We start from the raw sequence: 12,684 nt of genomic DNA, 5'->3' as shown, positions 1-12,684 counted from the left end.
TGCCCCCCAACCCCAAAGAAGCAAAGTTTCAAAATAATATAAAATTTAAAAACACTTTTGTACATAAGCTATTCAAGATTTCTCCAGCACTGACACAACGTACAATGAGATGGCACTTCAGACCCAGCAGCAGCTTCAGACCCAGAAAAGGGTGACGAGTTTCATATGGCTAAATCAGTGGTAAAACATAATTTTCTTTCCTTTCTTTCAAAGAGGCGGGAGAGCAAATAAGTGGTCACCACAAAATAAGGGACACATGATCCATTCTGTGGGTGGTGGGGAAAGGGGTAGGGCTGGGACAAGGATTTCGTCTCAGAGGTCTCACCATCTTAATTTCGTTTGGTCACTTCTGATGGAAAAAAAAAAAAAAAAGTTGCCCCCAAATACTGTAAAGCTGAAAATCTGAACAGTGGTTTTTTTTTGTTTTTGTTTTGCTTTGGCTAACTCCTTCTGGAATCACCTTTCTGGTTTGGCAGGGACTTTTTGCAGAGCAATGAGGCTTCCCAAAATGGAGTCCTTCTCTGGGCTGTTTGGCTCTCAGGAAGGCAGGCCCATACCTTTTTCCCTCCTCTATGAAGAGGGCGATATGCATTAAGCTGAAAAGTTACCTTCCAAAAGTGAGAAAGGGATTAGACTGCTGCTTCAGAACTATGGAAGTATCTGGAATGTTTTACAAATGGCTGCTACATCAACAACAAAAAAGGTAATTACAAAATGCATACATCACAGCATGCTTTTGAAAACACTTAGCATTGTGCTCCGTTCCCTTAAACGTTGTTCCCAAAGGTGCTCAGCCTCTAGCCCAAATGGAATCTCTGGGGAGAGGCAGAGACAGTTTGGCGAAAAGGACACAGGGGTGGGGGTGGGAGCCGTGGCAAAAGGAGAAAGCAGCCTTCCAGTTAAAGCTCAGCCCTCAGCTTAAAGGTCAGCTTCAGGCAGGCTGGCCTCAGCGGTCGGGGTCAGGGAGGGGCAGTGCAGGGCGGGACTGGGGTGCTCTGCATCTCAACCAGGTCAAGCAGAGTCTGGTCCAGCATCCTTTGTGTACAGAGGTGCTCCTCTTTGGTGCATATCCGTTCATCTTCCAAATCACCGTCTTTACCAGCTTGGCTACTGATCTCTCAGCAAACTCAGCACGGGTCTTTGCCTCCTTGAGTTTATCAGTAAGAATCTTTCTCTCTTCCTCATATGTCTTCTTCTTGAGAGTACTTTTCTTCAGCAGCACTCAGACACTTCAGCTTCTGGTCCATCAGTCTGACCTGCTCATCCGTCTCTCGGCAACCGGACTCTGCCAGCTCAGCTCGCTCCTCTGTGCCTTCCAAGTCTCCCTCAATAATCACCAACCTAAGAGCCACCTCTTCTGCAATGTGCTTAGCTTCTTTGAGTTGGATTTCCGGGAGCTCCATTTTTTCCTCTTTTAAGCCTCGGTTTTCAGTAACCTTCATGTCTCTCTCGCTGTCACCAGCAGCTTTCTCGGCTTCCTCCAGCATTTTCAGGGCAGCGGCGAGGCGCTCTTGAGCGCAGTCCAGCTCTTCAACCAGCTGGACCCTATGGTTCAAGGAGGCCGCCTCAGCCTGTTCCCCGGGCCGCCTTTCTCCTCCACTTCCGCAGGGGGCGCTCGGCCCTCTCCCCCGCGTCCCTGGCCTGTTGCTGCAGAAGCGGGGTCTTGCGCTTCACCGCCTCGGTGGTGGTGATCCCGGCCATGGTGCCGCCCGGCCCCTGCTCGCCTTCGGGTTCCTGCCTCCTCTGCCCGGAGCTGCGGTCGCTTCTCCGCCAATGGCATATTATTATTTGCTCAAAGAGGAATCCTTTAAACTATAATCGATTCCCCATTTTTTTTTTTTAAATACGTTTCTAACATCTGTTCTTTGAAGGGTTAGAAGACATCTCCCATTAAACCCTTTAGGCCTGGTCAGCCTTAATCCTTAAAGAACAGCACTCTGAGAGAGAAAACAAAGGCCCAGAGTTTCAGTTTACTTATATATAAAATGTATGTTCTCGGTACACTTATGCATGATGTTCATGTGTCCCAGAGGATTAAGTTCAATGTTATTCTGAACTATTAAGGGCAAAAATGAACGTAGAAACAAAAATTATTAACAAGCAACTGTTTATGTTTTTCTTTTCTAGCCCCATAAATTATATCACCTCCTTTTTATAGTATGGGTGGGGGTGCAGGGCATGGGAGAGTAACACCTGGAAAAGAATCTTCCACTCAAGTCAATGAATTACTTCATTTGAGATGATTATTTCATGTACAACTCCAAATAAAGTTGACCTTATAGAAGTATGAAACAGAATTTGCAATCAGGCTAATTGTTTCTGCGACCAAAGAAAAAGAAGGGAAAATGAAGTATCAATGAAAAGGTGGCTGGGGGTGGGGCTGGGGGTTGCTTAAGCCAGCAATGGGGTGGGATATGGTCTTCCCTACCATTCTGTCTCCTTTTATTTCATGCTTTATTGGTTTATATTACATAAAACTTAAACCCTTTAAATTTGAATATATCACATTATAATAGAACACAGTACTTTAAATGAGATGTTTTACAGAGTTACCATTTTTTTAAAGCCTAACTGCTCTCATGTGCAAATTTAGGTGTTTTTACTTACCAATTCACTAAATATTCAACCCTAAAATGTGTCAAGCACTAAGTAGGCAGTGGAGATTCAACCTGAGTGAAACACAAGTTCCTATCCTCAAGAAATATAAACAGCCAAGTGGTAAAAATAAGCCCCCATCTTAGATTTGTCAGAATGTAAACCCAGGGAAAAAGCCTGAAAAGCAACTATGGCAGAGCCTGGAGGAGCGGGGTGAGGTGTCAGGGGAGTCTCTTGGGCACTGGGCAGTCTGGAGTAGAGTGTGGCACAGGCATAGGAAAGGACACATGAAATAGCACCACGCTCAGGCAGGAAAGTGGTAAGCTGGTGAAGCAGGAGGGGACACAGCAGAGATGAGTGGAGGCTGTATACACCTAGGTGCTCTGAACTCCACTCCGCAGGCTCTGGGAAGGGGCTGAACGGTTCTGAGCAGGGACAGCTCAGTTTTAGGAAGCATTACTCTGGCAGAGGCTGGTTGGGTGGGATACAGACCAAGGCCAGTCCAGCAGTTTCAGGGCAAGAGGCCAAAAGATGATGATGGTAAGCAAGACCATGGCAGGTCTCAGGTCCTAAGGAAGCAACCTCAACAAAGGCAGGTTTTCATATAATGGAAACGTTTAAAGTTCTGTGCACCACCTCCCTTCATCCTCGCATTTTCCCCCAATAAAAACATAACCTTTACCACAACGAGAGGCTGGTGGCTAGAGTGGAGAGGCTTTCATGCTTGCAGATCAAATGACAAGAACGAAGAGTATTCCACACCCAAAGGGATTTTTCTCCCTCTGCTCGCTCATTCCCATCACCAGTGAAACATTTCCTGGAAAACAAACATGTCCCGTGCCTGCCCCCGCAACCCCCCACCCCAATACTTCTTTGATCTCCTCTAGTTCTGTTCCATTTCCCTTCACAGCAAAACTTTCAAGTAGGGTCTCCACTGTCCCACCTAGTATTTACACTTCCACTTGCTCCAATCCCTACTGCTTCTGTCAATAATTGCATAATGCCAAATCCCATACAGGCTTCTTCTTCCACTTTGAAATACTTTCTTTCCTTTTTTCCTGTTTTTTTGTTGTTGCTTTTTCCAACTGTAGTGGTTTCTTCTCTTTTTCTGTTATTTATTCTTCCTTCACTAGATCATTAAAAGTTGGAGTTAACCAGGACCCTGTCCCAAGACCTCCTCTCCATCTACACTGGCTCCCGAAGCAAGTTCATCCAATATCATGGCTTTAAATATGGTCTGTATTTTACACTCCTACATTTATATGTTCAATGAGACCTCCTCCCTGAGCTGCAGGTTCTCATCTATCTACTCAAAATCTCCACTTAGATGACCAATTGGCATCTCGAACATGGCTTACAACAAATTACTAATTCCCCCTGCTAAAGCAAAATCCTGTTCCTCCTAGTTTTTTTTTTTTCCATCTCAGTATACAGTTTGGCCATACAGCCAGACTATATGTTCAAGCTCCAAACCAACTAGTTATTCCTGATCACTCTTTCCTTCTCCACCCCACTCTCCAACATCCAATAGATCCAGGTCCAATCTGCCCCTCCCAACCTCCTGCACTACTCTAATTAGTCCAAAACCACTATCTTTTCTCTCCTAAACTATGCAACAGTTTCTTATAGTCTCATTGCCTCCACCCTTGTCTCCCTACAGTCTAATCTTCACAAAAATGTTGGCATAATCTGTAAACTGCAAATCAGATCACGTCACTCCCTTATTTAAAAACTCCTTGACAGCCGCATAGCACAAGGAGATCAGCTCGGTGCTTTGTGTCCACCTAGAGGGGTGGGATAGGGAGGGTGGGAGGGAGACGCAAGAGGGAGGAGATATGGGGATATATGTATAACTGATTCTAACACACCATTGTAACTAAGGAACTAACCACTGTAACTAAGAAACTAACACACCATTGTAAAGCAATTATACTCCAATAAAGATGTTAAAAAATAAAATTAAAAAAATTTTTTAAACTCCTTGAATGAAATCCCACTGTACTTAGAATATAAATGTGTCCCATGGCTTACAACCACCCCCAACCCTGCTCCAATGTCTGTTCCTACATCTCCCAGACCTCTTCCCTAACTACATTCTAGCCACATTGGCCTCTGTTCTCTTCTTCCAGTGGCAGCAGCTGGAGGATGAACAGGAAGGGCTGACACTGGAGGCCAGCTCATTCCTGCTTTAATGCTTCTGCAATTATGTCCCTTCTGCCTGGATCTTCTCATAGGTGGCTTTTTGTTACTCAGATCTCAGCTCAAATGCCACCTGCTCAGAGAAGCCTGACTAAAGACATGTAAAGTTATTCTCTGATACCACTCTGTATTTTTTCTTATAGCACTTACCAAAATCTTACTTATGTTCATTATCTGCTTCTTCTAACCAGAATGTGAGACCTAGAAAGGGAGGAACATCATGTCTTGTTCCCTGCATACCTTGAAGGCCAGATATACAGCTGGCGCTCAATAAATACATAATGAATAAACCAATCCTCCTTACATCTATAAATAAAATTTTCTTACAGTGGGGGTGTTACGAGAAAGGAGAGAATATAATAGAGCTCTTGGTCACTAGGGCCAGCTTATACCACATCAGTGCTTTGCTAATTTGCTTCTTTACTATAAAAATTACATTTTCTACAAAATCTATTCAGTAATATTCACAAACCACTGGAAAAAGCCCAGACATGAAAATCTCGTAACTGCTCTTTTCACTGAAGTTAGTGACTCCAAGTAGTTCTGCAAGAAAAATCTATTTAAAGTCTTAAACCACCTCTAAAACAAATATACATACATAAAATAAAACAGCTTACAAAGAGAGATATGGTTAAAGGCACCACACATCCAAGCAAACTGAGAGCACCTCTTACTACATGGTAATTTGGGACAGAAGTCAATGACAGCACTTTTTTCTTTGAACCGACCTTGTGCACAGAACTGTGATATATAAAAAATGCACTAACCTGAACACATTAAAAAAATGCACTGAATGTTGGAAGGGATGTTAGAGCGGAACCACTCACTGCATGTGCATAATAATACATAATAAACGCTATAAATAAATATTTGTTGACTGAATGCCTTCTAAGATTGCAGGTTGTCAACCAAAACTTCTGTAACTTACAAAGTTCAAAGAGCTTTGAAAAAGCTGGCCCCTTAGGGGGCTGAGTATTTCATAAAACCAAAGAACCAGTGTTAATAAATGGCATACAGAAAGATCATGCTCTTGGCCTGCTTGTGACAGAGCACGTATCATGTGAGCTATTTTCCCAGATGTGCTGCTGATTCATAAAGCTCCTTTAAGAACAGCAAAAGCCTCCAACTGCTACGCATTCTCTCCTATGTACCTGTGAGAATGGGAGCAGAGGCAGGCACATGCACGCCTAGCTATTTAAGAGGTCCATTCAACTCTGCCTTAGGCCAACTCTAGCCAAGTATAAATATATACATACCCTGAATTTAACGGCTCTGGAGAAAAGTTTCAGTGCTGTAATACTTCCTTGTAATAATAATCTCAACTTTTTATTAGAACCTGGAGGCTGAGCAGAGTCAGCTGCACTTGTGTTAGGGCTTGGGAGTCTGAGTGAGACACCCATGAAATGAAACAGGGCTATCTAGCTGTTGTGTGTTCAAAGACTTACCAGACACAACCAATCATTCATTATGAACAATATTTTCAATACTGTCATAATATAAAACAAATCCTTTAATTTCTCAGGTGTTTTTAAAAAACCATTTTATACTTAAGCCAGCCTTGAAGATAGGTACAAAATCTACCTGTTTACATTTTTTTACTCAAAACAACTCAAGCACCCATTCTGTGCATGGCACTATTCTAGGTGCAATAAAAGGAATTCCTAACCTTAGAAACAAGATTTCACTTTCTGGAATTGTGTTATCTCCTTTTCCAGAGAGTAAAAATAAATAAGATCGCCACTGTTCACTACTGACCTGCCCCAAACCCACTTCTGGCTCACAGAAATGCTAGGTTCTGCCAAAATTAAGATGTTTCGATGAACTCAGCTCCTACTTCCCCCAAAATAAGAAAGGAGAACTCCTTTTCATTAAAAAAATAAAGAACAATTCTCCATGGAAGGGCAGTTTCTGTTTCTAATAAGTATTTTTCTCTTTTTTTCCCCTCTAGCTTTTCTTTCAGTGTTCCTCCTCCAATATTGCCTTTTCCTGTACAAGGCAAACCGACATCTTTTTCTGTTTTTCTTTTCCTAAGAAAAAGTACTGCATCTTGAAGACAAACCATTCCCAAGACTAGTGATAAATATTAAAACAAACAAACAAAAAACTTTAAAGGTGAATCACCTACATTACCTTGATGAAGTAAAAAAAATAAAAAGCAGTTGCACTAAGGTAGCTATTCCAAATACCTGTGTTTAAACAATTTTAAAAACTGTTTATTTATTTTGTAAGAATGTACCCCTAGTCCAAAGTTAACTATGTTTAAAAAAATTTTTGGCCAAAAAATTTACAAAAACATTTTCAGTTCAACCTAATGAAAGTGATATCTAGAAAATATTTGACATCATTAAGTCTGCCTTAGATAGTTCCGATTCTAAAGCATTCCTAAGGCACGGTGCTCTGGAAGACAAATGTGCTTCTGCGGCGCTGCGTGGCGTATGCGGCATCCGTGACCGGCTGCAAGTGAGCCCTGGCAGGCTCCTTCCTCCTGACGCTGGGGGACTGTGAGAGGAGTCAGACGTAGGCCCCCAGGGCTGCATGGAACTCTGTGAGACACTGGACCAGCTGCTGGAACTTGGGCCTCTCCTCCGGATCTAAGGCCCAGCAACAAGCCATCACAGCAAATCTGCAGAGTGACAAGACCAGAAAATTTGGCTAGTGATGATATAGTACTCCTAACCTTTTGGTCAATATGATACCAGTTATGTTGTCTATCTAAATGTGGGCGTGGAGAGGACGATATATTAAAAAAATCAATCAATATTACTATCTGTTGGCAGATATTATCTGGATGAATAATCCAGGTAAATCTGGCAGAATTATCTGGATGATATCTGTGGATTTCAATTCTGAAACATGTCAAAATATATCAGCAAATAGAGATTGTATATAACTACCTAAAACATAGTCAAAATAATAACCTGTGTTATCCTGTACAGTTGACTCTTAAGCAACACAGGGGTGAGGGGCGCCGACTCTCTGCATAAAAATCTGCGCATAACTTACTGTTTAGCCCTCCGTATCCCCAGTTCCCCCTCATCCGCATATTCAACCAACCATGGACCATGTAGTACTGTAGTATTTATCACTGAAAAAAATCCACACGTAAGTGGACCCACATAGTTCAAACCCACATTGTTCAAGGGTCAACTGTATTTGAGTTCTGAAAGAAAGAACTTGGAAGAAGAGGAACCTTTAACTAAACTGTAAGAATCCTTGATCTACAGTAAAATCTGTGCAAAAGCTGCCACCTTGCCACAGTATAAAAACCTTCAGGGGGGCTTCCCTGGTGGCGCAGTGGTTGAGAGTCCGCCTGCCGATGCAGGGGACACGGGTTTGTGCCCCGGTCTGGGAAGATCCCACATGCCGCGGAGCGGCTGGGCCCGTGAGCCATGGCCGCTGAGCCTGCGCGTCCGGAGCCTGTGCTCCGCAACGGGAGAGGCCACAACAGTGAGAGGCCCGCATACCGCAAAAAAAAAAAAAAAAAAAACTTCAGGGGATACTGGAACTGAGACTCAATCACCCCTGAACAGCCTCCTGCCCACTCCGATCCCATTATATGGAAAGACTAGCTATGTGATAAAAGCAGGAAACAGGAACTATCCCACTCACCAGACCAGAACATCTTCCTTATACGTATATCAGTTCACACCAGCTGGCAAGGCACAACAGCAATGAGAAAGGCTCTTTATAACTAAGGATGTCCTTAAGGCTGTGTAGGTCCTCACTCTACACAGGAAAACTGACAGTGTTCAGTGTTTTCTCACTATGTACATAAGTCTCTTGGATTAGATTAATCACTACAAATATGAGATGCAAGAAGTCCTAATGTCAAATGCCTTAAAGAATGAATGAGTCTGGCTGACTTTGTAGTTTCTCTACAGGAGTATAATTCAAGTCCAAAGAGGCATTATTCTCAAAAGGGAAGCCTGTACAAGTATGGGCACCTGTTCTTTTTCTTTTATCCAAACGTCGTAAATGGAGTGAAATCCATGTCTTCAAGCTCAGAAAAAACTTACAGTTCATCAGGACAGTTGATCGGCTGGGCTATTCGGTAACCGTCTTTCAGGTACGCGGCCATCTCAAACGGGTCGATGTCCACATAGGGTGTTTGGCCCAGAGTCATGAGCTCCCACAGCGTCACTCCAAAGGCCCACTGAGAAGAAGAACGGCAACACCATGAGGGGATATTTAAAACAGCTGTCAGAGTGCTGCTGCCTGTGGCCAGGTAGGGACCAAAAATAGCAGATTGATCAACTTTTTTTGTGTGTGTGGCATGTGGGATCTTAGGCGTGGCATGTGGGATCTTAGTTCCCTGACCAGGGATCGAACCCGCGCCCCCTGCATTGGAAGCGTGGAGTCCTAACCACTGGACCACGAGGGAAGTCCCAGCAGATCTATTAACTCTTAATGAAAGCAAAATGTTATTTATAAAAAGAAGTCTACCATACCCAGTTAGATTCTCTTGTTGGACAGAAAGGAACATTTTAATGAATGCATCCTTTAATGTGAATATCATTACTGTATATTCTAAGGTAATTAGAGCCATTGGAAAGAATTATTTTTACTGTTGATTACAAGCCCCACCACCCAAAACCGTTAATTATGTCTAAAATTTTCCTAATATGTAAATGTGTTAAATACCATAGCTAGTCTGCATAGCTGAAAAGTGGAAAATGCAAATCATGTAAAATATAATGTCATGGATTTTTACTATATTCAGATAATTTAAATTAACAGATGAAAGTATACTGAAAGAATATCTTCCAACCTTGCTTGGGTAAAATATGAGATTTATTTAAAATCAACATGTAAACTACTGGTAGGAGCAGAAATCATAAGCAGTGGCAACAGTGCTCAGTCATGGTCCAGCCAGGGCTCCTCTGTTTGCCTGTGGCTTCTGGACAGTGTGTGGACGGCAGGAATATGTCTCCACAAAGCTGCTGCCATGAGGCAGGACAGGACTCAGACTGGGGGATCCCACTGATCTGCTGCCATGCGTGGGCCTTGTGGTCAGGAGAGCTGAAGGTGGATGAGGAGGAAGATACCTGTGTACCATGCTATCATGTTTATGAATACCTTCAAGTTCTAGACATTTTGTTTTCATTTTTCGTTCTTTTTCTCTTTTAACTTTCACAACGAACCTATGAGAATCACTGGTAGCCCAATTTTACAGATGAGGAAACAGAAATAACCTGCCCCCAAAAAACACTTTTTATAAGTGAAGGGGGGGGAAAGGAAAGGGAAAAAGAGGAAAAAAACACAAGAACAGGTCTGTTTATAAAATCTAAGCACAGTGCATCAAATTTTAAGTTATTTTGTTCAATAATAATGAAATACTATTCTAAAGTATACAGATTTTTTAAAGCCTTATATTTGTGAACAATAGTTTTATTTCTTATTATAATTTAGGCAAATAAGGAAACAGTGGAATGACAGAATATTTTTTAAAACTGTCAATGGAGAATTCTATACTAAGCCAAAATGTACTTGAAAAATGAAGACAAAATACAGTTTTTCAAACAAAAGCTGAGAGAATATGTCACTGGCAGACCTACACTTCAAGACACGTTAGAGCAGTTCTTCATGTGGAAAGAAAAAACACCAATGGGAATTTGGATCTATACAAAAAATGAAGAGTGCTAAAAATATATGAACAACTAGGTATTTTTTCCTCATTTAAAAATTTGCTTAATAGACTGTTTAAAGCAAAATCCCATGCACTGTGGGGTTTATAATATAAATGGAAGTAAAATGTATGCTCATAATAGCATAAAGGATGGAAGGGGATGAGTGGAAATACTGTATTGTAAGCTGCTTATATTAAACATGAAGTGGCATAATATTCGAAAGTAGAAGGTGTACACTGTAAGCCCTAGAACAGGTTTCCCAACTTCAGCACTAGTGACACTGTGGACTGGATGAGTCTCTGTTGTGAGAGGCTGTCTTGTGCATGGCAGGATGTTTAGTTCAGCAGCATCCCTGGCCTCCACCCACTGGATGCCCCAAGTTGTAATAACTGAAAATGTCTCCAGATATTGCCAAATGCCCCACACCCCCAGGAGGGAGGGTGCAAAACTGCCCCCAGTTGAGAAACCCTAAGCCAGACTGATGAAAGAAAATAAAAAGACACAAATAACCAATATGAGGAAGAAAAGAGGAAACATCATTACAGATCCTACAGACATCAAAAAATATTATAAGCAACTCAACTTTATGCCAATAAATTCAAAAACTTAGATGAAATGAACAAATTCCTTGATATATATGTTACCAAAATAGATACAAGAACAAACAGAAAATCTATACAGCCCAATATTTCTTAGAGAAATTGAATTCATAATTTAAAATCTTTCCACAAAGAAAACTCTGCATCCAATTTCACTGGATGAATTCTATCAAACTTGAAAGAAAAAAATACAATATTAGTTTCCTAATACAATGTTAGTTTCCTAGGGCTGCCATAACAAAGTACCACAAACTAGGTGACTGTTTAAACAACAGAATTTGCCTCACAGCTCTGGAGGCTAGAAGTCCAAAATCAGGGTGTTGGCAGGGCTACACTCACTCTGAAACCCACAGGGGAGAATCCTTCCTTGCCTAATCCTACCTTCTGGTGCTTTGCCAGCAATCCTTGGTGTTCCTTGGTTTGCAGCTGTAGTACTTCAATCTCTGCCTCTGTTTTCACACAACATTCTCCCCTTGCGTGCCAGTGTCTCTTCTTATAATGATATTAGTCATATTGGATTAAGGTCTACCTTAATTATGACTTCATCTTAACATTATATCTCTAATGACCCTGTTTCCAAAGAAGGTCACATTCTGAGGTATAGGGGTTAGAACTTCAACCTATCTTTTGGGGGAACACAATTCAAACCACAGTACAATCCTACACAAACTCTTTCAGAAAACAGGGGAGGATGGAACACTTCTCGACTCATTTTTAGGCCAGCATTATCCTAAATACCAAAACCAAAGTGTTTAGCTTTTTGGAACTTAATATCTTTTTTATTAATTGTTACCATTAAGGTAGAACAACGGCCATCCTTGAGGTCTGTGCTTTGGGGGGAGGGAAGAGACAGGGCTCAGATGCAGATGGATGTATATTTTTTAAATCTTCATAGAGACAGAGTCTACAGGAATTTCCCTAAACCTATTGGTTTAAGGGGAATCTTCTGTTCTGCTTAAAAATGGAAAAACGATTTCAAATTAATAAAAGTTAAAGGAAGGTGCCTGCTGACATACAGGTGTTTGTCTTTAAACTTTATATGAACTTTTAATAATGACAGTAATTAGTCATTGTAATGCTTAATTTTTAAAATAGTGTCCAAGGCTTCCCTGGTGGCGCAGAGGTTAAGAATCCGCCTGCCAATGCAGGGGACACGGCTTCGAGCCCTGGTCCAGGAAGATCCCACATGACGTGGAGCAACTAAGCCCGTGCGCCACAACTACTGAGCCTGCGCTCTAGAGCCTGCGAGCCACAACTACTGAAGCCCGCCTGCCTAGAGCCCGTTCTCCGCAACAAGAGAAGCCACTGCAATGAGAAGCCCGCGCACCTCAATAAAGAGTAGCCCCGCTGGCCACAACTAGAGAAAGCCCGCGTGCAGCAACGAAGAATAAATACAATCTTTATTTATTTATAAAGCACCAAAAAAATAAATAAAATAAATTAAAATTTTTAATAAATAAATAAAATAGTGTCCAACTGCCACAGGGAAGGTAGTTCACTACACAGATGGAACAGAGCCCAAAGAAGTGAAGCTAGTTGGAAGGGTGTTCCTACCCCTTATTTACAAGATGATATGGGTCTGTTCTTATTCACTGATTGCGGTAGCAGCTTCGGGGAAGGAATAATCAATCCAAACTAGATTCTGGAGGAAGAAACAATAAGAA

General features: G+C 41.8%; 1 protein-coding gene and 1 pseudogene across 4 annotated transcripts in view; both read right to left on the bottom strand.

Annotated features, from left to right (window-relative positions):
• Positions 1-355: 355 nt before the first annotated feature.
• LOC111179205 (uncharacterized) lies at positions 356-6,178 on the bottom strand (annotated as a pseudogene).
• A 108-nt stretch (positions 6,179-6,286) lies between these two features.
• The window catches only part of RYK (receptor like tyrosine kinase), a 94,562-nt gene continuing 88,164 nt past the window's right edge, over positions 6,287-12,684 (bottom strand). For all 4 annotated transcript variants that reach the window (XM_022582529.3, XM_022582530.3, XM_089911127.1 and 1 more), the window contains 2 exons: positions 8,811-8,947; positions 6,287-7,417 (listed from right to left, as the gene is read on the bottom strand). In XM_022582529.3, the coding sequence (XP_022438237.1) occupies positions 7,306-7,417; positions 8,811-8,947 (249 nt within the window). In that variant the 3' untranslated portion in view covers positions 6,287-7,305. The remainder of the gene's footprint in view (positions 7,418-8,810; positions 8,948-12,684) is intronic.

Source organism: Delphinapterus leucas, chromosome 4 (assembly GCF_059928025.1).
Source record: "Delphinapterus leucas isolate spDelLeu-1000000601 "Yukka" chromosome 4, BTC_Dleu_Yukka2, whole genome shotgun sequence".
Lineage (NCBI taxonomy): Eukaryota > Metazoa > Chordata > Mammalia > Artiodactyla > Monodontidae > Delphinapterus > Delphinapterus leucas.
The sequence above is the reverse complement of the archived record's forward strand: the minus strand, read 5'-3'. Positions and strand labels throughout refer to the sequence as shown.